The sequence below is a fragment of the Amblyomma mixtum genome, chromosome 2, assembly GCF_055824585.1.
Source record: "Amblyomma mixtum isolate Tamu chromosome 2, ASM5582458v1, whole genome shotgun sequence".
In the NCBI taxonomy this organism is placed as follows: domain Eukaryota; kingdom Metazoa; phylum Arthropoda; class Arachnida; order Ixodida; family Ixodidae; genus Amblyomma; species Amblyomma mixtum.
Genome location: NC_143013.1, coordinates 311,976,754 through 312,000,816, shown reverse-complemented (window position 1 = coordinate 312,000,816; position 24,063 = coordinate 311,976,754). Strand labels below are relative to the sequence as shown.

Below are 24,063 nucleotides of genomic sequence, written 5' to 3'. Positions count from 1 at the left end.
TTGAAGTGATACCTCTACAGACTGTCAGAGGTAAACAAGCCAATGCCACTTTCGCCATGAGCTGTGTGCCCGCATCTCGCTCGTTTTAGCCTCTTCACGCACTTTGGGACGACTGATTACGAGACGTGCACCACAAGTGCTGCAATGAGAGCAGCGTAGAACACGAGAAAGATGGCTTGGGCATTCACTGTCTGTACCAGCTTTGCCAGCAAAAGAATGAATGGTTCTATAATGAAATGGGCATTCGTCACCCAACATAGCTCTCCAATCACTGTCTGTGGATTGTGCCAAATTGTGAGGCGAGCAACTTTCAGCTAAAAGCAGGTCTTATTTTGATGTGCTACTTGTGGTTTACTGCATGGACTTCTCACTGCATTTTGCCACGCCTAACGCCATCTCTTGGACTGCACGCTCACTACTCAATGACCACTGAAATTTGCCATGCAGCAGCACCATACCTGGATGAACCTTGAAATTTTCAATGACCACTGACTCAATGGCCACTGAGATTGCCCGTGTAATGGGGTAGTAATGAAAGGTCCCCAAGGTTCAGGTGAAGACAGCTTCTTAAACTGCAAGATGCAATGCGTCAGCACAGGGTCTAAGCAGCAAAAAGCGGAACCAACTTTTTTGTCTGGAATGGCAACTATCCCTGAGCCAGGAGTGCCATGGAGGCCGGCTCACCTTTGGCCTGCTTGGTGGCATTTTCGATGGACTCGATGAGGCTTCGCACCGAGTGCTGGGCACTGCTGCTGCTGCTACTGGGGCGCAGGTCGCTCCATTTGGACAACGGCCGGCTGCCACCACCACAGCTTCGAGGTGGGGTGCTCAGTGCTGCCCCCTCCTGTGGGGTGCCATCAGCCGTGCCATCGCTCGAGGAGGAGTGGGTCTTAGGGGAGAGCTCCTGCTTGTTCTGCATGCGGGGCATCAAAGTTAAAGGGACTGTAAACTCAAAATATGAAAAAAAATTTCTTTCCAGGGCAGACAAATTTTCAGTTCTAGATTGACTTTAGCATCCTTTAGAACACGGCTAAAATCCGGGAAACCCCTGGGAAAACCTGGGGGGAAAATTCCCCGTTTCTCTAGCAAGCATCAACTCAGTAAAGTGCGACGTACTTGCATGCATTTTTGACAAAATTTTATATTAAACATTTTGGCTATATTGAATTATATTACAATTTTTCTACCGGTCCGCTATGACAAGGTTAAATTGATTGTACTGTTCAAATGGTCTCATAGAATGCTTTCTGTGTGCAATGTCCCAAAGCTGTACATGGGCTACGAGAGGTGTCTCAGTGGGGAAGTTCTGGATTAACTCCCACCACCTGGAGTTATATAGTAAGTGCAGCATTTGCATCTGTAGGGAAAGAGAGTGGGAGGTGGCACACACCTTGAGCTTGGCCAGCTGGGCCTCCAGGGCCTCGACCTTCTCCTGCAGCTGCTGGTTGTCACACTGGAGCCGCTCCACCTCCTGCTGGGCCTCCGTCTTGAAGTCGTTGGCTACACGCACCGTTGTCAGCAGGTCCGCCTCAAAACGCTTCCAGTCCTCCTTCTGCGCACAGCCAGGGGAGCATTCAGAATGTCTCAAATGAGACAGGCCACTGTTTTCTTATTTCAGTGACAAAGCATGGTATGGTATGCTCAGCTACTGTATGGCATGGCAAGTGAGGTTCAAAATCTCACAGCTGCATGTAAGCAAAGGGCAACATGATTCTGGTGCCGACAGGGGTACTGCTCGTGGCGAGGAGCACACCTGCGGCAGGATAAGCTTGCTGCCGCACGAGCTGCAATGGCTGCATTCCAATCGCGGTGGCAGGCACTGCTGCGTCCTCAGTTTAGGACAGCTAATTTTAAACATACATGAGATATTTAAAAAAAAACGAACAGGAGTGCTTTGCTGTCATCAGCAGAGCAAATTAGCACTCCCGTACAGTAAATGCGGTGATTATGGTAACTATGACTACACGGCAAATGAGGGCAAGCATGGCACCATGGTAGCAATGGCCATGTGCCACCGCACTGGCCGTACTATACACACACAGCTGTGCTAAAACACTCTTTAAAAGCAGCCAGATCTGTAAGCTCACAATATAAAAGCCTTTATTATGCGGAACTATGGTGGTGTGTTGATATTTGGGGGCATGCATTTATTTCACAGTGATCTCAGAGGTGCCAGACAACAGAAGTTCGCTGATGTCATGTAAGTGTCCTGCTTCAAGAAAGCGTGTGCCAATTTTAAATTTCCTCTGCAGAAACAAACAAAAAAAGAACTCAGAATCCCACCCACTAGGTCACGCAATGGTGCGAAACAATTATCCGCACACTTTGTCTTGCGATGCCTTGGGTCTCTCGCTATGCTACCCAGTCTGCAATGCTGGCTCAGCCAGAGTAATCCTGAGATACTCTCACCACTGTTCACAGAGAGGCACTGGCTGCTGATTATTTAACATGCACCAACATTGCGCACCACACAGGTGCCTTTAAACATTTCGCTTCCATAAGAATGTGGCCGCTGTGGCCTGGATTTGATCCTGCAACCGTGGATTAGGCAGTTGAACGGCATACCCATTGAGCCATCGCGGCACTTCATGTAGACACAGGCAGAAAACAACATTTAGCTCAAAGAGAACATGCAAGAGATAAAGCATGTGTGACAATCCACTTTGGTTTGGATATTTTCTACATGCTCATAATTTAACCGTTTGCGGACTTGCACAGCTGTGGAAAGATTTTCCAAGACGGAAGCAGCTACCGCACCCACTGCACACATCAGTGCTCTGTCCACCTGCCTCGAGAAGGTGCTGTGAGTGGAGGTCGTCGAGGTCGCGGCGTGCGGCACCCAGCAGGGCAGAGTTGTCAGCCAGGCTGTTGCTCATCTCGGCCAGGGACTGCCGCAGCTGACGCTTCTCTTCCAGCAGTCGCTGGCAACGTGCCTCTGCCTCCTCACTCAACTGCGCCTTCTCAGCCTCCAACTGCTCCACACGCTGCTCCAGATTGGCCACCTGGCCGCATTCAACAACATGCGCAAGGGAAAAAAATGCAATCATTCAAGTTCTCACCATTCTCATGGCGAGCAATACAGTCTAGAAATACATTGCAATTTGGGATTAATAAGTCCTCTCCCCCAGCACTATAAAAGAAGTGAGAGGAAACGAAATACTGTACTTCAGGGGCCGTTCATTTCTGAATTGAGGTCCAAACTGCTGGCATGCAGACTGAGCCCTCTTAGTAAAAAGAAAGAAAAAAGAAAAACTGCCGCAAAGTTTTTTACGTTCCATTTCAAACAGTGTAACCCAAAAGGGTTACATTCTCTGTACCCACGGCTGCTTTATTCACACTCAAGACGTAAAAGACAGCCAACAAGAACTTAGGAAATGAGGAGCTTAACGAGTGAACAAGACAAACATTCACCGGCACTGCCATTAGCTTTAGCTTTTCTGTGTGCATCATAACTCAGCTAGCCTCCCTCTACCGGTCGAGGTGTAGCCACATCACCAAGACAGGACTGCTTGTAGCATTCGTTTTTTTTTTTTTTTTGTCTGTTGTGTCCCACCTGTGTGTGGGCTGCCTGTGTCTCCTCCTGCACCTGGGACAGGAGCTGTGAGAGGCGGGCGGCCTCCCTCTGGGCCACAGCCAGCTGCTCTTGCAGCGCTTGCTCCCGCTCCTGCTCCGCCTGACTCAGGCTATCCACCATGCAGGCAGGTAGTGGGGGGGACATCTCCAGGTTGTCTGCGGAGCCACAGCTGCCATGGCAAGGACAAGGGTGGGGACCAGGACATTCGTCTGAGCACAGGGCACATCACAGAGCACAAGGGCTACATTCATGGATAGACTGACGCTCACAGCATGCATCAAAAAGGGTCCACAATGAAACTTTGAGGAGGGGAACATGCGAGTCAAATCAGGCAGCATCAAGGCCTACCTAGTGGAGAACTTACCAGTGGCCAGTGTAATCTCCTAGCTGCAAGTCTATGACAGAGAGCTAAGAGTAAAGCGGCACACACGCTAAAAAACGAGAAAGAACGAAAATGGAAAATAGCCAGATTATAAAGCTCATACAGGAATGTGCCGTTTCGAGGGCCGACTAAGATTCAAAAGGGATGACTACTTCCGGGTGGTAGTCTTCTATGACCAAGAAGCCAAGTCAGCCCATGGGCCGTTTGGTCAGACTATTTTCCACTGCCTTTCTTTCTCGTCTGTCTCCCGCCCAGACAGGTTCCTGTCAAAATGTTCACATTCCACACAATAACGGTGGATGGAAAACAAGAGGATGGAATGACGCTTTGCTCAAAATGAGTTGAAAGTGGGTGTCCTCCTGATGAGCAGCCACCTTCACCCAGTGTCCACAGCAACTTACCCCGCTGTGTCCCCAGGTGCCACCGCAGAGGATGCCTGCGTGGCTTCAAGGGCGGCCTGAAGGAGGGAGACCCGGTGTGCCAGGCCCTGCAGGTCCCGCTGGTGGTCCTGGGCCTCACGTGAAGCCACCTCCAGAGACGACTGCAGCTGTTCCACCTGACCACGCAGCACCGTCTGCTCCTCATGCGCTTTCTGCACAAGGACATTCGCCAAACGAGTCAAGTGCGAAGTGGAAATAAGACGACCACGACCATCACCATCATCAGCAGCAGCAACAGCAGCTGCAAAACTACATCCACTGACCTTCGATTAACCCTGTCCTGCTCCAGGTGCAGCAGCCACCCCAGCCACACAAGCTTCCTCTCTCATTCGCCCAAATGACTCTGCCTCACCCTGCCTTACATTTTCCTTCCCTTGAAATCCACTCAGCTGCCTCGAGGGACCGTCGGTCAGCTGCTCTCCATATTAAATGCCCCATCCATGCCCACTTCCTCCTCCTCCTGATCTGAGCCAAGATCGAAAACAAGAACTCATGCATAACGCAAGAACATAGTGTTGACGCCGCAATATGCACCAGCCTCTGCTCAGTGAAGGGGTGGGCCTGCACTAGATGAATGCTACTTCTATTTTGCCATACCATTTGCAAGCCTTCCAGTGCCTTTCTGTTCCTTGAGGACCTGGAGTAAGGAGCACAAAGAACTACCAGCTGTACCAAGCTACTGATACTACTCTTGACACAGCAATGGGAGCAGGTAACAATGGCTCTCACAGAGAAACTGAGAGAGATGGGGTTCTGAGGGCACAGTAAAAGTAAATGCTTTGCAAACGTTTCTTTTTTTTAATATATTGTTTGCATTTTTCTAGATTTTTAGAGGGCCAATGTGGGCAGTCATTACAACCCCCCACTGATCTGTAGCTAACCTCTGCTGACCTGTCAGGGCTGCAAAAGTTCAGTCTACCTGAAAACAGCAGATGCAAAAGGGCTTGTCTAAGGGCATATGCATTCTTTTACTAGGCCAGTGAAAACACTCCATATGCCATGGGTTTCAACAAAATGCTTAGAAATTTGGCTCAAAAGGGCCCTTCAACACCCACTTTTGATCGTTGAACCTCTGAGGTGAGGAGCAAGAATCATGCACCTATGTACTGCATGTTTTTTGCCTTCCACCTTGAAGGCATGTTCACGAAAAACCTCTCCTCTTCTGGAAAAAAAAAAAAATTAAACTATCCAATAACGACATTTAATTTTCTGTGATGTACATAGGTCACAAAAACACCCATGTGCCTCGAAAAGGATGGCAAGAATTTTAGGAAAAAGGAGTGCGCCAATAAAGGTGCCGCAGGGCTCCACCCCCCACACGGAATGGGTCCACGCTTCCGAGAGGGCAAGGGCAACCAGACCTTGAGCAGTTCCACGTAGTGCTGCTCCCTGGACAGCTGTTGCGCCACTGCTGCGGTAGAAGATGATGCCTGCCCCGCCACAGAGGCCGCCTGCCCAAAGAGCAGTGACCGCAGGTGGTCATTGTGTGAGCGGCACTCTTCCAGTTTCTCCGTCTGGGAGCACAGTGACTCGAGCAGCAGGGCTTTCTCATCCGAGCACCGCTCGTTTTCAAGCTGAAGGTCCGTCAGCTGGTCCTGCAGGTCCGTCAGTTCTTGCAGCGTGGCCTGGAGCTCCTCATTGGTGCTGCATGGGGGACGGACCACCAGGGGTTCAATGCCACTCAGTCAGCTACACAGGAAAGCGCTAAACAGACTCTTAATTGAACCACCGGCTGAACAAAAAGTGTAGCAGAAACAAAGGGCAGTAGAGAAACAGGAGCACATGAAAAACAAAACTTTTTAGCTAAATCAGCATTAGATGGCGGCTATAAGGTCCAACACAAATTGAATATTCAAAACTGAAAACTGTATTCACAATATAATAATGAAGAAAAATAAAACGAGCTTATACCCATACCACACAGCCAATTCAAAGGCCATGGTACTGATCAGTCTGTTGACTCAAAGGCCAGCTGACAGCTGCAACATGGACAGCGTTAGCGGCCATCAAGCCAATATTCAGTTCAGCCAACAGAGCAGTGCGGAACTCTACCAAGGTTTTTTGGTTTATGGGGTTTGACGTCCCAAAGCGACTCAGGCTTTGAGGGACACCGCAGTGAAGGGCTCTGGAAATTTCGACCACCTAGGGTTCTTCAATGTACACTGACATCGCTCTACCAAGGTTTTCAGTGCCTTCAAGCGGCAGCAATAGACACTGCTAGACGTAGGGCATTCGCTACTATACTTATCTTATACATCAGGTGCAACGCTGAGAAAGATACTGAAGTAAACTGCATGAACAAATAAAGGGAGGTGTGTTACACCACGCTCGTTTTGTGGCCGAGTGGTCTAAGGCACAAGAAAGAGACAGCGCGTTGTCAGCAATAAGAGCGCATTTAACTACGCTCATGGCAAATGCAAAATGTAGGGGGTGTGCGAATATTTGAAGTTTCAAATATGAATCGAATCTGTTTGATATCCGATCCGTATTCGTATTTGAGAAATTGATATTCAAGAATTTCCGAAATACATGAAAATTCCTAGATATTTGAAAATTTCCTAATATTCACCAGTGAGATCATATGCCATGCTGACTTTGATAAGATCAACCATGGCAAAACCACAGGCAAATTACCGTATTTACTCGCATAATAGGCGCACTCGCATAATAGGCGCACCCCCAGTTTGGTCGCGAAAAATCGGATTTTTTTATTTCCGCGCATAATAGGCGCACCCCGAACTTGGCACTGTGATCAGTACTGTATTTCCACGATTGCAAGCCGACGCCTCCCCACCCCCACAATCTTTATTTTAACAAAGTTCTTGCTTAACTTACTACTAGTCCTCACTAGTGCTACTGCCGTCGCAGATGCTGCTGACCCACAGCACGCACGAGGACATCGCGTGGAACAGCCGCACACAGTTTTCAGGGATGCTCACTTTAAACGTCTGTTTGGAAAGCTTCGTCAGCCGGAAACCTTCCCGACTTAGGACCCCAAAAACCGCGGCGATACGAGTCGCATACGAAAATTTAGGCACGGCGCAGTCGCAACTGCCGCACTTCTCGTCCACATCGAATTTCCGGCCTACCGCATGCTTGCGAGACTTAACTCCCAGCCGTGTAGCTATTAAGGTGCTTGTCCATCATGCTAAAGTAGCAACGCTCGGCGACAGTGCGAAAAAGCCACAACTACGATGAACTAACACGACAGAAACCGGCCCTTTGACAGCAATAAAAAAACTGGAGCTAGTGATGCTGATGTTGATATGGATAGCGAAAGCTCGCGGCTGCTCGCCATGGAGGAAAAAAAACTCGCTCGCGGCGGACGAAAAAGTTGGTGATGATGATAAGCTTGACCTTGGGCGCTATCCGTGGGCGGCACCTAGAAGCTCCTGTGCGCGTGTGTGGCCTCCGCGACCAAGCGCGCGTTGTTCGCAGCCGGAGCCGATTGTGGAGGCCACGGCGCGTGCATTTCGAAGGCCATTCCCGCGTGGATCGTGGAAAGTTTGGGTGCGGCCCTTACACGGATATTTTTTGTAATTATTTCCTTCGGGAAAACAGGATGCGGCCCATACACGGGTGCGTTTATGCGGTATGTTGAATTTTGCGAGTCGAAAAATTTCCGGAAATTTTACCCCGCGTAATAGGTGCACCCCTAACTTTGAGCCGGATTTTCTGGAAAAAAAGTGCGCCTATTATGCGAGTAAATACAGTATCTGACGAACGAGTTTAAAGTGCCACGAAAACAATACAAATGTATCCCCTTTGTTTTCTTCTCTGACGTTTATCACACGGACTGATTGCATTCGGGTGCTGCTAGGCTTGACCTTGTGCGAAATTCCGCAAGTGGGCTTTCCCACATATGACACCTGATCAAGCAATAACAGCGAGAAAGTGCAGTGTTTTCTTTGATCCTTCCATAATGTGTTACCTAATTAGTGCCCACAGCCATGTCGTTCGGCCTGTCGCCTTCATAACTCTCCTAGCATGAGGTCTGCCATCTCGTTTCGGTCAACTGTGATATCTGAGAAAGCCCACTGGCAGAACCTTACATGAGGCCTCTGAAGGGGCAAGTTGAGGTTACTGACACACACCCAATTTCCCAAAAATAAAATTAGCACGACCAGGAGAGCCCTGCTGCAAGCAGAGTGCCAGTGTTGTCATTCATACAAAAATACCTGACAAGTCTTCTCTAACTTGTCGATGCTGCGTAAACTTGACGATAAGAAATGTTCTGGTCCTGATGGGCTTGCAAATGCTTTCCTTAAACGTTTTGCAACACAATTATTCGAGTTTTTAACACAGATATTTCAAGTCTCTTTAATTTCTGGTGATGTGCCGGAGGACTGGAAAATGACCCGCGTTGTATCAATCCATAAAAAAGGAGATAAGCTAAGTATTTCTAACTACAGACCGATTTCAATTACTTCTTCTTGTTGTAAGTTAATAGAACACATAGTCTCTGGGTACCTTAATTCGTTTCTAGCTGAAAATAACATTTTATCCCCTTTGCAACACGGCTTCAGAAAGGGTATGTCCACCGTGACGCAGTTGGTTTCTACGGTTAATGAATTCCAAATTGTTCTTGATAAATCCGGGCAGGTTGATGTTCTTTTTTTAGGCTTCCGCAAAGCTTTTGACACTGTTTCTCATGGCAAACTCATTTCTAAATTAGATAGTATTGGCGTCCCTACTTATCGTGTCAACTGGATTCATGCTTATCTTAAACATAGGAAACAATACGTAGACGTTAATGGCTGCAGATCTAACGATCTTCCAATTACTTCAGGTGTACCTCAAGGCAACGTCTTAGGGCCACTGCTTTTCCTAATCTATATAAATGATCTGTCTGCTTCCATCCCCGGAAATGTCTCTTTAAAGCTTTTTGCAGATGATTGCATACTTTTTAAGACCATAAATAACCACAACGATCACTACATCTTGCAAAATGCCCTTCTAGCTGTTCCATCAGTGGTGCGTAAAATGGGATATGCAACTAAACCTTGATAAAACTGTTCTCTTATGCATTTCGCTAAAAAGGCATTTTAGTTCTTTCTCTTACACCCTGCAAAATCATGTAATCCACGAGGTTACACAATATAAATATTTAGGGGTAACGTTAACTCATGACTTAACATGGACTTCACACATTGCAGACATTTGCTCCTCGTCCTTTTCTAAGCTTTGCTACTTAAGGCGGAAGCTTAAAGATGCCCCAAGTAAAGTTAAACTCCTTGGATACTCAACATTCATTAGGTCCAAATTAGAGTACGCTTCGGTATTATGGGATCCATTCATAAAGAAAGACATATACAAGATAGAGATGGTGCAAAGGAAAGCGGTTAGGTTTATTTATAACAAATACAGGAGGTTAGACTCACCTACAACACTAATGAAAACCAACCATATTCCATTACTTGAAGTACGCAGAAAAATTTCCCGTCTGTTGTTTATGCATAACCTTTTAACACATAAACTAAACTTACCCCGCCCTGTAATTCACAAACAATTGTCGCGCCGAACACACCATTCACGAATTCATTTGCTGAAACCCATTTTTGCAAAGACTGACTCATTCAAGCACAGTTTTTTTCCACGGACTGTTTCCGACTGGAACTCTCTTCCCGAGGCCATTTTTCAGTCCTCAAATTAGTCAAGCTCTTGAGAAGCATTTTCTCGAGTGAATGAGCGTTGTATTTCGTTATTCTGCTCATTGTTTGTAACCCCATGTATTTTCTTAGTATTTGTCATTTTCAATGCCTTGTATAGCCCCTCTTGCATGGACCAATCTATTGGCCTGCAGTATTATGAAATAGATAAATAAATAAATAAAGGGTACACAAGTGCTACTACTGCATGCCTAAACCGTAAAATCAATGCCACAAGCAATCAAAACTGCGTTTAAAACACATATCTTGTTTCTTTCTTACTTTTTAGGGTAAACACGCAGGCTGACTGCTTCCATACATGTGTAACAACAGGTGGGAAGATTAACGCTGCAAGCGCTAGGCATGAGATTCAGCAGCCTCTCAACCACAGCTAAATTTATCTTGAATACGCAGCAGCACCACAACTCCTTTGAGTTCAATCACAATTGAGACTCTCCAAGGCCCATGACTTGACTATCAATTGAAACCACTGTGTGACGCAGGTATTACAGTCAAACCCGAATATAACGAACTCAAATATAGCGAAATATGCTTTATAATGTGTCGAGAATGCAATTCTCATTGATGGAGCTAAACGCTGTGTTCAGGAAAAAAAAATCTCTACCTACAGCAAATAGGTGTACATTCCTCTACAATAAATTACTTTCCGAGGAGACTTCATAGTGAGTGGAATGGTTTTTCTTCCGTCAGCGCGTTTTCACTCCACTGCTCATGACCTCACATACAGCGAATTTGGTTCTGAAGTTCATTATAAGCGGGTTCAGGTATATCGATTTATTCCATATAGCAAACAAATCGCGCTGAATCACACTGTTCGTCATAACCGGATTTGACTGTGCACTCCCCCAGACACCCAACCATCTCTTTTCTGTAGAAGAACGGAAGATTGGGCGAGTTGGTGTTCCATGGCGAAAGTACATATAAACAGCGCTAAACGACAGGACGAGATAGAGGAGTAGACAAACACGGCGCTGAACTTACAACTGAATTTATTGTAAGGAAAAAATTTCAATATATACTTACAAAAACGGGCACACGTGCGCACAGTCATACATCAATGTGGAGATAAAATCAACAAGCCACGATGGTCACACGTGTTGTACCTGCCTTCAAGCTACCCTTTGTGCAGCAATGTCATTTCTTTCTTTGACAAAGCTAAAGAAGTATTACTAACGCAACCTTTTGATTTTCTAGTGATATGGAATGCTTCGGCGACTTCTCTTGTAATCTTGTCAGTATGAAAAAATAACAATTCTGTATCGTCAAAGAAAGGCACGCATTTACATACACTGCAATGACTTGCCAAGTTAGTATCTTTTTTCTGCAACGAATTGGCATGCTCCATAAGCCTAACATTAATGCATCGGCCTGTCTGGCCTATGTAAGTGCGACCACATGATAATGGAATCTGGTAAACTACCCCCATCTTGCAATTAACGAACTTGTTCACATGGTTCACTTTGCAGACAGACTTACGTTTGGCACCTTCCTGCTTTCTCTGAACTGCTGCTCCTAACCAACCCAGTTTATTAGGAGCAGAAAAAACCACCCTCAAGCCATGCTTGGCCCCTACCCTTTTAAAACGATGTGACAACGCGTGCACATAAGGCATGACAACTATTTTCTTCCCCTCAGCATTTTCTTTTGGCTGACCCGAACATTTCAGTGTTCTAAGAACCTTATCTGCACCAGCCACTAGTACGGAATCAGGGTACCCAGCCTCCCTACATCTCTGGGCTTGGACTGCAAGACTGCAAGTCGCCGAAGCATTCCATATCACTAGAAAATCAAAAGGTTGCGTTAGTAATACTTCTTTAGCTTTGTCAAAGAAAGAAATGACATTGCTGCACAAAGGGTAGCTTGAAGGCAGGTACAACACGTGTGACCATCGTGGCTTGTTGATTTTATCTCCACATTGATGTATGACTGTGCGCACGTGTGCCCGTTTTTGTAAGTATATATTGAAATTTTTTCCTTACAATAAATTCAGTTGTAAGTTCAGCGCTGTGTTTGTCTACTCCCCTATCTCGTCCTGTCGTTTAGCGCTGTTTATATGTACTTTCGCCATCTCTTTTCTGGCAGCATAATCATTAGACCAATCAAAACATTCATATCAGAGTAACGCTGGATTGGCAGGGTGGCAACACACATGGCACAGAATATTGTCTACTGCCTCGGTTCAGAATTATACTGGCTACAATCCAAATGCAATAGCCAATGACATGCCCAAGAGAGGAAAATGCAACAGTGATTGAGAGAGAAGGTATGGTATGGTATGGTATGGTATGAGGTATGGGCCAGAGCTGCTCATGGGTTAACAGAGATGCCATTGTGGAGAACTCCAGATTATTTTCAACTGCCTGGGGTTCTTAACATGCACCGACATTGCACAGCACACGAGTGCTTTTGCATTTTGCCTCCATCAAAATGAGATCGCTGTGATTTGATCTCACATCCTTGGACTCAGCAGCCAAACACCACAGCCACTGAGCTACCATGGAGGGAGAGGTGTCCAAAGAAGACAGGCCCATCAAGAGGCAGGGCAGCCACCGCACCTGTAGTGAGTCTCCTCCATCTGCATGATGCGGTCCTGGAGGCAGGCAACCGACATCTCACTCAGGCTGCTGGTGCTGGCCTTGTCCCAGTCTAGTCGGCTGCCACTGGGGCAGGCTTCGTCCGAGAGGGCACCATCCAGTGACTTGGCCTGTCATGGCAACAACGCATTGCCCAATGGTCAGGAACCTATCCTGTCAAACATGCACACAACCAAGGCTCTCAAAGAGAGCCAGCCCTACAGCATGTGCATGATACCAGACCAAAGGACAGTACCTTGAAGCCTGCATTTCCTGGAAAGTGCAGGTACTTGCTTCATTATGAAGATGTCACACAATGAAATCACATTGTGTTCGGCCTGCCAGAAGCACTTACAACTGTGCTCTGCATGCATGTGATTTGTGCATGCTGAAAGCTCACTCACCACCTATATAGAGAAGAACCCCTCTATAGTAAAGCAGCTCGGACCATGCTTTCAGAGGAACCAGCGCAAAAAAAGGACAACGGACAAGGAAGAAGGACGACATAGACAGAGGCGCTGACTACCTAATACCTCGTACCTCATACCTTGTCCGTTGTCCTTTTTTGCGCTGGTTCCTCTGAAAGCATGGCTTACCAACTAGCCCAACAACAAGTTTAGCTCGGACCAGCAAAAATCTTTACTATATCAGGGTCATATTATTATATGAGTTGTTGGTGATGGCATGGCTCTGATTATGCTCTCTGGCTGCTTTATGTTATAACTACTTACTGTCAGTTATCACGTGTTTGACATTGTTTAAGTCTTGTGGAAGAACTGCATTAACACGGATACAACATGGCGACAAAAACAGAGTTTGATTCCGTGTGAAAACCAAAGCTTCCATGACCACAGTGTCATTTCTTATGTGACTATGTGAGAGGCAGCAGAGGAGATCATGATGTGGACTGGCACAGTGCTCACCTGCTCCCCCCGTGCACCATCCAGACTGCCAGCCGAGGCGGACCTCTGGAGGGGGTCCTTGTCGGATGCCTCTGCAGGTTCCACGCCCAGCTGAACCAGCCGCTCACGCAGGGTCTGGTTCTCCGCCTGGAGAGCCTCCAGCTGGCGGCCACCACCAAAGCTCTCCTGTGGGGGCACGGCATGTCTCGTCTGTACATGTTGCATGCTCAATCCTAACTGAACTATGGAAGTTAGCCAAGGGTTAGGTTAAGCTACTGATTGATGCTAGTCAACCCTCTGATGTCCATGGGACAGAGGCAGGTCAGAATGCACAGGGTTGTTTTGAGATTACTGCATTTACAGTCAAGCTTCGTTAATTCGTTCCCCGTTAATCTGGACATTCGGACTGCCACCGAAGTTCCACCAAATGCCCGTGCAAGCCTACGGCGTCGGAAGCTCGTTTATTCGGACAGTGCGGGGCTCACATCAGTTAGGTAATTCGGACGGGCTCCCGAAGGGGTGCCGCGTCAAGATATGACGTACATGAGAGCTGATCGTCCAGATATTTGTCCACAGGCCTGAACTGCACATTACTTTGCTTTCCTGCGCTCCTCCGATGTGCATCTATTACATGGAGTAATATATACAATGAGTTTAATTAAGATTTTCCCAAATGTTAATCAGTAATGTATAAGATGTGTTCATTACACGAGCAAATACATTATCTCACAAAAAGTATGCGTAAATTACAAGCATTACAAAGGGTTTTATATGGCAACATGAACAGTCTGTGCAGACACAATGAATTAAATTATGACTCCTTCAAAACACACACTGTGGAATAATGCCTAAGCTGCTGCAGACTCAGTCCCCACATCTTGACTTAAGTGCAAAGCAAAGGTCGTTCACAGCACCCAGGGCAAACTACAGCAAACTTTGTGCCCACATTAGCTAGATCGTGACCAAGTAGACAAGATAAGGCATGTCAAGCTTTGTTCTTACATCTTCAATAGTCAATGCACATTAAGACATAAAAAGCACCTTAGACAGTCCGTTCCAGGTTTTGACTTAAAGGTGCACTGAAGAGGAACCTGAACTCGTCTTTTTGCCGCGGGAACTCAATCTACACGTTCCGAGCATTCTTAGAAACTTCGATTTATTGCCCTGTGTGGGCGATTTCCCTAATTAAATCGAATTAACGCCCGGCTCCCGCCCTTTTTTTTTTAATTCTCCCTCGTACGGTGGGCGGAGTCGACCAACGCGGGGAGTGCCTTTCACCCAGTCCCGTGGCGGCTTGCCGCTCTGCCAGCGGCGGAGTAATACGTAGTAGTCGGTAGAAGCAAATAGTCTGCGTGTATTTTTATTTCTGCCGGCTTATTTTGCGGTTATATTATCTGCAAATGAAACTATTTATTCGCAGAAACCTAAAAAACAAAATGAAGCGAAAGCAAAGCCTCCACGAAGCTGGCTGAAAGGCACTCCCCGCGTTGGTCGACTCCGCCCACCGTACGAGGGAGAATTAAAAAAAAAAAAAGGCGGGAGCCGGGCGTTAATTCGAATTAGGGAAATCGTCCACACAGGGCAATAAGTCGCAGTTTCTAAGAATGCTCGGAGTGTGTAGATCGAGTTCCCGTGGCAAAAAGACGAGTTCAGATTCCTCTTCAGTGCACCTTTAATAGCTTTGCCTTACTATGACATCATCATGGTTATCGTTGGCTCTGTACAGTGACTGGTCATGATGGGTACATAGCTATCACACATTGCACTCCATATCACACTGTAAAAATTACACAGAACTGGCTATTTTTTTTTCACCTCCTAAAGCAACATTCAATGTTTTGTCTCATGAGCCTGAAGTTGTGTTTCTGAACAACTAACCAGCCCTTTATGGAGCCATAAATCTGCTTCATAACAGAACCAGCTGTATAAACACTACCATCCACAGCTCGAACATGTGCCAGGAGCGGAGTTGAGCTGTTCCTACCTTGAGGTGCTTGATCTCCATGCGCAGCGTGGCAATCTCGGCCTTCTTGCTCTCTGCATTGCGCACCAGCTCGGAGACCTGCTGCTCCAGCAGGGCCTTCTCCCGCTCCAGCTGTAGGATGGTGCTCGGGGACGCCTTGCCCGCACTCTCCGACGTCTGGGTGCCCACCGTCGGCCCTGGGAAAGAGGCAGTAGAAAAGCCAGTCAAACACTGCACAATGTCTCGAGTTAGTGACACCTGTGTTCTGCATACAATGAGTCTGACGTAACAAGAATTGTGCGAACTCCGCTGAATTAAATACTGTACTGCACTGCCAACGTTCGTTTCAAGCCCCTCAGGTTAGCACATGCTGCAATCAAAACTGAGAGCGTCATGATATTCTGTAAACATCAAGGATGAGATGTTGGTAGCAGCCTTTTTTGCATGCCTTGTGGAGTCACTCCATAACAAAGTTTCCTGTGCGCACTGATTCTGCAGGAAGTGGCTCTGCCCTCCTCGAGTATCATTCTTGCTAGCTGATTGTGATGGTGTACTTGTGGGCAGGGCATTTTTAAAAATCTTGATTTCTTCTTAGGGAGCCCTATAATATATGTAACAGTGTACTGCCAAGTGACATTCTGCAGTGAGAATGTGTTCGCTAAGGAAGAGGCATCCATGGTTGTTTCCCAAGTTATTTCATTCAGCACTGCAGTGAGACTGGTGAGGTGGGTTGGGCAACTGAGCTTCCATCCATATTTCTCCAGGACAGCAAAATAAGCTCTCCCAAGTGTTTAAGAAGGAACTTCTTCTGACTGCTAGCCAGGGCACATGGATGACTTCCAACCTGAAAATGCCAGCATGCGTAGGTAAGCAGTTGTAGGTAAAAGAGACTTGGTAAGCTGAATATTGCCACGTATCATTGTAGTGTTTGTTCGTTCACACTCAAGGCTGCAGGAAAGGGTCGTTATCACTTTTGTTCGTGACGCGAGAAGCGACCAGACTAATCTCGATTGATCGCAGCCATGAAAGGCTGCATCTACGTTTTTCCAGATTACTGCAGATGATCTTGACCTGTTATCTGGAAGTTTCCTTGCCGGCTTTAAATTGAGCGATGCCGCGAGCGGCGGTCATTCGTAGTTCGACGACCGACGAGCACGTTTGTTGCTTACGCCGCCGCCGAGTGATTCAGTTCTTTTGCGGGCGCAAGTCAGCCCAAATAAAGAGCTTCGTTTCCAAGACTGGTTGGTGTCTTCCTGACCGCTGGACTGCTGTCACTACAACGTGACATCTGGTGGAGGTGCTGGGTAGCGTTCCAGGTACCGGACAACCCCTGCAAGTCGTGATGCCAGCCCTTTGAGTTATTCGCCGGAAGACTTGACTCCAGTCTACCACGCAGCCTCTGGAGCCTCCAGCCATGACTTACACCGCAGCAGGGCGCCGTCCTGTACCTCGACGACGGGACCCAAGCCCCTATCGCCCTTAGCCAGCTGCGCTGGAGCGCCGCCCTCTCGCCCCAACTCGCCCGTCCTACGAGCGTCGTAAACGGCTGAGGAAATGCGTCGAGTGGAGAACACCCGACCAGCGCCGCCCACAATGCTTCCACTGCAGAGAAGCCGGTCACATTCTCCGGTACTGCCCATACAGGAAAATGGGCATCCGAGGGTTCCCTTACGACGCCCCACGACCCCGACCCGGCCAGCGACCAGCCGAAATCGAGGATTTTTTGCGTCGGGAAGGATACTCATCGCCGAGCCGCCTATCGCGTTCTCCGTCGCCATCGTCACCGCACTAAGTATCTCCTAGCCGAGCCTACGCAGTGCGTGGACGCTTCCCTAGCCCCCGAAGGTTAAACTGAATAAAGCAGCCTCTGGAGGTGAGGTTGCTTCTGAGCGCAAGAACTAAGATCCTCCATCGACGAAAACAGAAGACCATGCCCCCTACGACGACGACGAACCCTACGACAACGACGAACCCTACGACAACGACGACCCCTACGACAACGACGAACCCTACGACAACGACGAACTCTACGACAACGACGACCCCTACGACGACGACGACGACGACAACACCGACGACGACACGGCCAGACTTGAAGCTTTTACCGCTGCCCTTACACCTTATTAGGAATGCTAAAGGACTCTAAGTTCTCGAAGCATTCTCCGTGTTTAATTTCATTTTAAAGCATCGAGACGATGCTTCTTTGGAAGGGGGGTAATGCCACGTATCATTGTAGTGTTTGTTCGTGCACGCTCAAGGCTGCAGGAAAGGGTCGTTATCACTTTTGTTCGTGACGCGAGAAGCGACCAGACTAATCTCGATTGATCGCAGCCATGAAAGGCTGCATCTACGTTTTTCCAGGTTACTGCAGATGATCTTGACCTGTTATCTGGAAGTTTCCTTGCCGGCTTTAAATTGAGCGATGCCGCGAGCGGCGGTCATTCGTAGTTCGACGACCGACGAGCACGTTTGTTGCTTACGCCGCCGCCGAGTGATTCAGTTCTTTTGCGGGCGCAAGTCAGCCCAAATAAAGAGCTTCGTTTCCAAGACTGGTTGGTGTCTTCCTGACCGCTGGACTGCCGTCACTACAACGTGACAATATGAACACTAACTTTAACATCTTCCTAAAACCTGCAAGAACAAAAAACGTAATACATCTGTCCACACCGTTTGCAGAATATGGCAGTGAGTCATGGAACTTTTTTCTTTCACTATGCGAACAAGATGCTCACCTGAAGAAGACTTCTTGTGTTCCTTTGCCTGGCTATTGGAGTCCAGGCTATCTTTGCTGGAGGATGATTTGATGCTGCCAGGCTTGCGAGCACCAGAGGTGCCGCGGGACAGCATGTTCTCCTTGTTCACAGGATCAGAGCGACTGCATTAGCAAAAAGAAAAAAACAGGAGAGAAAAAAGAAAGAAGACACAGGCTGTTGTAAATCAGCCTCATTCAGGCATACACTATTAGCTGCCTCTTTTCCTCAAGACATATGTCCCAAATTTGTTCTCCAGCGGCTCACCATACATTTTGTTTTGTCCTTAAAATGAAGCACATGCTTATATTATCCAATTCCTTTTTGCCACACAAGCTGCTAATTCTGTGCAACCGAACTCTCAATTACAACATCAAACTCGTATGGGTTCCGGCTGGCGCTGGTAACTCCGGAAACGAGGGGGTCAACTGTCTAGCCCGAGGTTTAACCAACCAGGGGACGGGAGACCTCTCGGGAATGGATGCCCCCGCTAAGGCACCTTGCTCGTACGCAGAGATTACAAACTTTTATCATGAGCAAAGATGCACGTATCCTGCCCCTCACCCCGACCTGGACAGGGCACAAGCCACGACACTCAGATGCCTAAAAACAAAGGCAATTCTTAGCCCCTACTGATTATGTTTAATCACAAATGGTGAATATGACCCTGCATACCCGCACAGTGGTGATGGAACGCCTGCCACACAAACCATATTTTATGGAAATGGGCTAGCAACCCCCTCCCCCCACCTCCCCCCCGACGACGATGTTACCAGCTTCCTCAGCGGAGGAATGGGACAGGCTCTTGGCCAGTTCAAGAACAACGACGCAGCTGACCCTCGTCACATGAGCTCAAGAGGTCGCTCCCGACTGGAGGCCAACCCGGACTCGCCCCAGCCCCAACTATTCCCTTCCATTTTGTGGCAATAAAGTTGTAACCACCACTTTCAGAGCACAAGCAAGAAAGCAAACTAGAAAAAAGAAGTAAAGAAATTCAGGAAAAAAAAAACACCAAAGTAGAAAAAGAAACGTATCAACAGAACAGCCCCAAGTATTTATCCTTGAGAGACAGAAGAAATAATATGGTGATCGCACATACTGTGGCTGTGAATAGCTTCCCCACAGGCAAAGGCTGTGAACAGCTTACGTGGCAGACATGGGCCTGTTTGGGCGAGTGCGGGCTGCACCAGGAGTGCCGGCAGCACGGGTAGAGTCTTTCTTGACGGGTGTGAAGATGCTCTCCGGTGCGCCAACACGGCTCCTCTGCTGCAGGGCGCTCAGCCCCTGGGGCAGCGCACTGTTGCCCGCCGACCGCAGGGTGCCGCCCACTGTGTGCCCAGCATTGCGCATCATCGAGCCACTGTCCGCTCAGAGGCCCCCCGACAGTGCTGCAAGCACCAGCAGGCAGGTGGCGCTACTGCACAGACAGACAGACATCACCATCATCAACAACAGACAGGAGTTTAGTTTAAAAGCAGTTTTGCTGGCAGGCACCGACTCCATTGGCACTCCACAAGGGAAGGACAGCATCAAAACATGGAACATGATAAGCAAGAGCCTGAACGATGACACTGTTCAAAAACCAGCACATTTCTTCCATTCATCCAAGAAACACAAACACAGCTGGACAACAGTTCATAATCAGATGTGCATCACCTTCACTATTAGCACAAAGCTGGTGATGCTGGTTGGCAGGAGGAGAAAGAAGATTTTGAGAAAAATGCACAGAAGCACAGTACTGCACAAATAGTGGTGATGTGCACTTGAACTGAGATTGCATTCAGCTAAGCAAAACTGAGGGAGTAAACAATGGAATGACAGAAAGCCCTTGGCATATCCGCATCTTGATTTTGCTGTATCTGTAATGCACAGTGAGCAGCACTTATTTATGAACTATTCTTCTGCCACTATTCCAGACAGACCCAACTTTTTGTTGCACTACAGAAAAGTTTGTGAAAATGTAAAATAACAGATTATGCCAAATTTCCATGCAAAGCAAGCTGCACATAATTCACACAATGTGAGACTCTTTTAAACTTTTCATGACCAAACTTTCTAATATGCTGTGGGGCATGAAATGACATGCACAATATGTAGCACAAGTTTCTTTCAGAGCAACTATCACATCACCGCTCATATGCCACAAATAAAACTCACGCGAACTTTCACATTAGCCTTACAGCCTGTCAGAAGCCGTTGTCAAAAATATTGTTACGAAAAGCTTGTTTCTAAGTTGTGCTGTCAGGCCTTGTGGCACCCTTAAAATTCAAAGCGGTGAGCGCAACTCTTCCGCACACCTTCACGAAACTTGTAATGCTGGCAATGTGAAACATGTGACACTCCATGGCCTGGAAGAAAACCAGGTGAGGTTTATATTTTTTACAAAGGCTAAACCATTACTGCAAATGCACTTTGTTTTACCATTCTTTTTGGGTATTCTGATGATGATGATGGATTTTATGGCGCAAGGGCATCTGTGGCCAAAGAGCGCCATGGCACAAGGTATTTTCCTTTGCTCAAGGTGGGGTTGAAGACCCATTTCCCAAGAATTTCACCCTGAATAAACCAAGCACCAGACCTGCTGAAAGATTGTACCCATTGTATCACCTGTGGGTACACGGAGGCACTGGGGATCGAAACCCGCACCTCTTGTATGCGAAGCAGATGCTCAGACCACTAGGCCACTGCTGCGGTCCATTATGGGTATTCTTCATCTGGCCAAGATTACCTTGCAGAGAAAAGGCCCCCAGCAGTTCTTTAGTCAATGTACAATAAAAGTGAACGTTGTACTCAGTTAAAAATATTAACTGCACTTACATGCCATGGTGGCTCAGTGCTCGGCTCGGTTACTGAGGTGCTCGGCTACTGAGCCAGAGTACCCAGGTTCAAATCAGACCGTGGCGACTGCATTTCGATAGAAGCGAAACAACGCAAAAAGGCGCCCATGTGCTGTGCGATGTCAGTGCATGTTAAAGGTCCCCAGGTGGTTGAAATTATTCTGGAGCCCTCCACTACAGCACCTCTTTCTTCCTTTCTTCTTTCACTTCCTCCTTTATCCCTTCCCTATGAGTTCCTTATGAAACCAATTATGAAACCAATTTTCAATTTTCACTCAACTGCTCCTGTACAAGAGTTAATTGTTACAATGGCATAACAGTAATTAGTGAAATACCTGTACAAAAAACTGTAAAACAAATACAAGCACAAATTATGGAAGGCAGAAGTTAATTGATTTCAAAACCAGTGTAATGGTGCCCGTCCTACACAAAATAATGAAAATAATGAACACCTCATGAGGACTTTCTTCAACTGGCCAAGGAAGATACCAAATTATTGAATTATGATAAAGAAAGCAAGTATTATAGAAAATTACAAAAAAATTGTCATTTCAAAATTGGAGAATGCATTTCTGATGCTAAGTGGGATTATGCATTAAGCACAGCAATCAGTTGAGCAAAATTGACCACAGGGTGAACCCCAATCCGAGCAACAACCCATCACTTATCCTGATGCTACAGCACACCAACAAGTTCTAATGACATGAAATGTGCTCAAGACATGCGACCTTGTGATCAACCGCAATGTTTGAGCTGGTAGAACAAGAGGCTCACAAACAAGAATTGCACCTGGGTGAAATGGCATTCTCCTTGAAAACAGCTGCAAAGAACAGACTTCTCTTGAGCAGTGGTCAAGTTAAAAGCTCATTTCAATGGTTGCGAAAAATTCCATTTCAGCTCTGCAAACGCCCAAGACATGCTCAGAAAAGCTTGCCAGCCACATACTGCAAAATGTAGCATAATAACTACGTGCGGCCAAAGAAATTTACAAAAAAATCTCAAATGCAACAATGCATGCAAGCTGGCTTAAAAATATGCCCGATAATTTTATTCCGATGTACGCCGACCAAAAGCTCCTCTGCACACATTCAGTGCAACCTTTTAACATCTTCGTTCACATGAATATAGAAGTTGGTAAACGAAAAGGTTCTCGTACTAAATATAGTCATTCCACATAGTCATCGTACTCTACCGAACAGCTATCAGCCTCTTAAACACGACCTTAACTTGAACAAATTAACGGTAAATTGAAACTCCCAACGCAGTGATGCGCATTCTGCGTCTAGTAAAGTGGAGCAAATTTCGATGCGTTAAAACTTTGCTAGCAAGCAACAGCCATGTCTGCAGAGTTGTGGTATGCGCCTGAAATATGCACTCTCTGAGCGCGCAGTACATGTAAACTACCGCCTGCAATTCGTCGTTTCGTGCACAGCGCTAGCGCTACGCAAAAACAGCAGCAGTTACTGGGCGTAGTTTGCCCCGTTTATCGCACGAAACCTATGATCACAATGCGGTCGCAAGACTCAAAGTAACGGCTGAAGCTAGATAAGCCGCGCAGTTTGTTTTGAACTCGGCCAGGGAAAGTTCGCCCCACCTGCCCAGAAAATGCAAGAGCTTGGCTCGCGAGAAAAAGCGCTCTGCAAATTCCGCTGCATGCAAGCGCAACCACGACACGGCATCTCTTTCCCGCTGGGCATGCGCCTCTTCACTTGGGGCTGCTCCAGAGCAACGTCAACGGCTAGTCAAGAAACCAGAAAGTTTGTCCCCACGCCAGGGACACAGCTCACGTCGGGAACGGATGCAAACTCGCAGGCCAGGTTCGAAGCGTCACCGGTGGTGCAGGCAAAATGCAGAAAACTGGCAACATAAATACCAGCTGAATACGCATAAATGGGTCATCAGTGGCAGCACCAGACGTAGAAGCTGGCGACTTCGCACCGTCTATCCGCTGGGCACAGGCAGCAGCAATTACTGAACATGCAAGCGACACACAAACGGCTCAACCGCTCAACGCCACTGTGGAAAAGCTCGGAGCCGTTGCAACAGCGCAGTCGGTACCCCCGCCGGCAAGGAAGCACAGTTCCAGCAAAAGAAAAAGAAAAGTTAACGCCTTGAGTTTGAGGCACTGCTGCTGGGACACCGAGCAAAAGCACAACCCAAAAAAAAGTTCTGCTACACAATTCAAAACATCAGAGCAGCGGCAGCGGGGATAGAGACGCTGCCTACTAACTGAGACAGTAGCCGCTGCAGTCTAGTCGGCGCTCTGATTGGAAGCGATGTGGATTTTCAGTTCACACTGGATCATATATCACTCTGTGCAAAACACCTGTATTATGTAAAAAAAAAGTTGAACTATTTTTTTAAATAATATAAAGGCACAAGCCGATAATAAAATCGTTTTTAACAACGGTGGTGGTAACAACGGCAAAAGCGCCAGGCCAAACCAAGCCAAACGCAAGGACAAAAGCGAACAAAAAAAAAAATAAATGATGCGCGGTTGAATTGATCTTTTGAAATGTTGAATTCATCCCATTGATTTGAACTGGTTAGTTAATTGTGCAATATAGCTAGCCAGTGTATTGCAAGTGCGTGGATTTTCCCATTAAAAGCTCTATAGATTTTTCTTCTTGCTCTCCACCGAAACTACCGAAACAGCGCGTCGTTAATTTCTGGTTTTGCTGCCTAAGCCTGGAAAACCCCTTTCTAAAAGTAAACCTTATAAACCTTCCTAAACAAAAACTGATGTTAAGTATTTTATCAATCTGGATGAAAGGTGATCGCAGAATATGAGTCTCAGATGCTTGCATCCGAAACGAACCGAAAGGTTTGCTTTCACATCCGTTACAAGCCTTTTTACACATGACAGCTGTACGACAAAATGCGTACGGGGAGAGAAACAGCTCGTTTTTCGTAGGCCAATATGACTTCCCACCTTTCCAAGAGTTTCGCTGGCTTCGCCGGTCGCGAGGTTGC

The 24,063-nt window shown here is 47.1% G+C and overlaps 1 protein-coding gene across 5 annotated transcripts in view; it reads right to left on the bottom strand.

Moving 5' to 3' along the window:
* LOC149364985 (cytospin-A-like) overlaps positions 1-23,329 on the bottom strand; it is a 40,701-nt gene extending 17,372 nt beyond the window's left edge. The window contains exons 1-14 of one of the 5 annotated variants that reach the window (XM_089575000.1): positions 22,878-23,329; positions 21,071-21,157; positions 20,900-20,981; positions 19,401-19,670; positions 18,236-18,378; positions 15,525-15,700; positions 13,562-13,726; positions 12,621-12,769; positions 5,758-6,040; positions 4,358-4,548; positions 3,554-3,743; positions 2,790-3,002; positions 1,391-1,552; positions 685-913 (exon numbers count right to left, since the gene is read on the bottom strand). In XM_089575000.1, the coding sequence (XP_089431126.1) occupies positions 685-913; positions 1,391-1,552; positions 2,790-3,002; positions 3,554-3,743; positions 4,358-4,548; positions 5,758-6,040; positions 12,621-12,769; positions 13,562-13,726; positions 15,525-15,700; positions 18,236-18,378; positions 19,401-19,606 (2,107 nt within the window). In that variant the 5' untranslated portion in view covers positions 19,607-19,670; positions 20,900-20,981; positions 21,071-21,157; positions 22,878-23,329. The other 4 variants (XM_089575001.1, XM_089575002.1, XM_089574999.1 and 1 more) reach the window with 4 other exon arrangements.
* Positions 23,330-24,063: the final 734 nt, after the last annotated feature.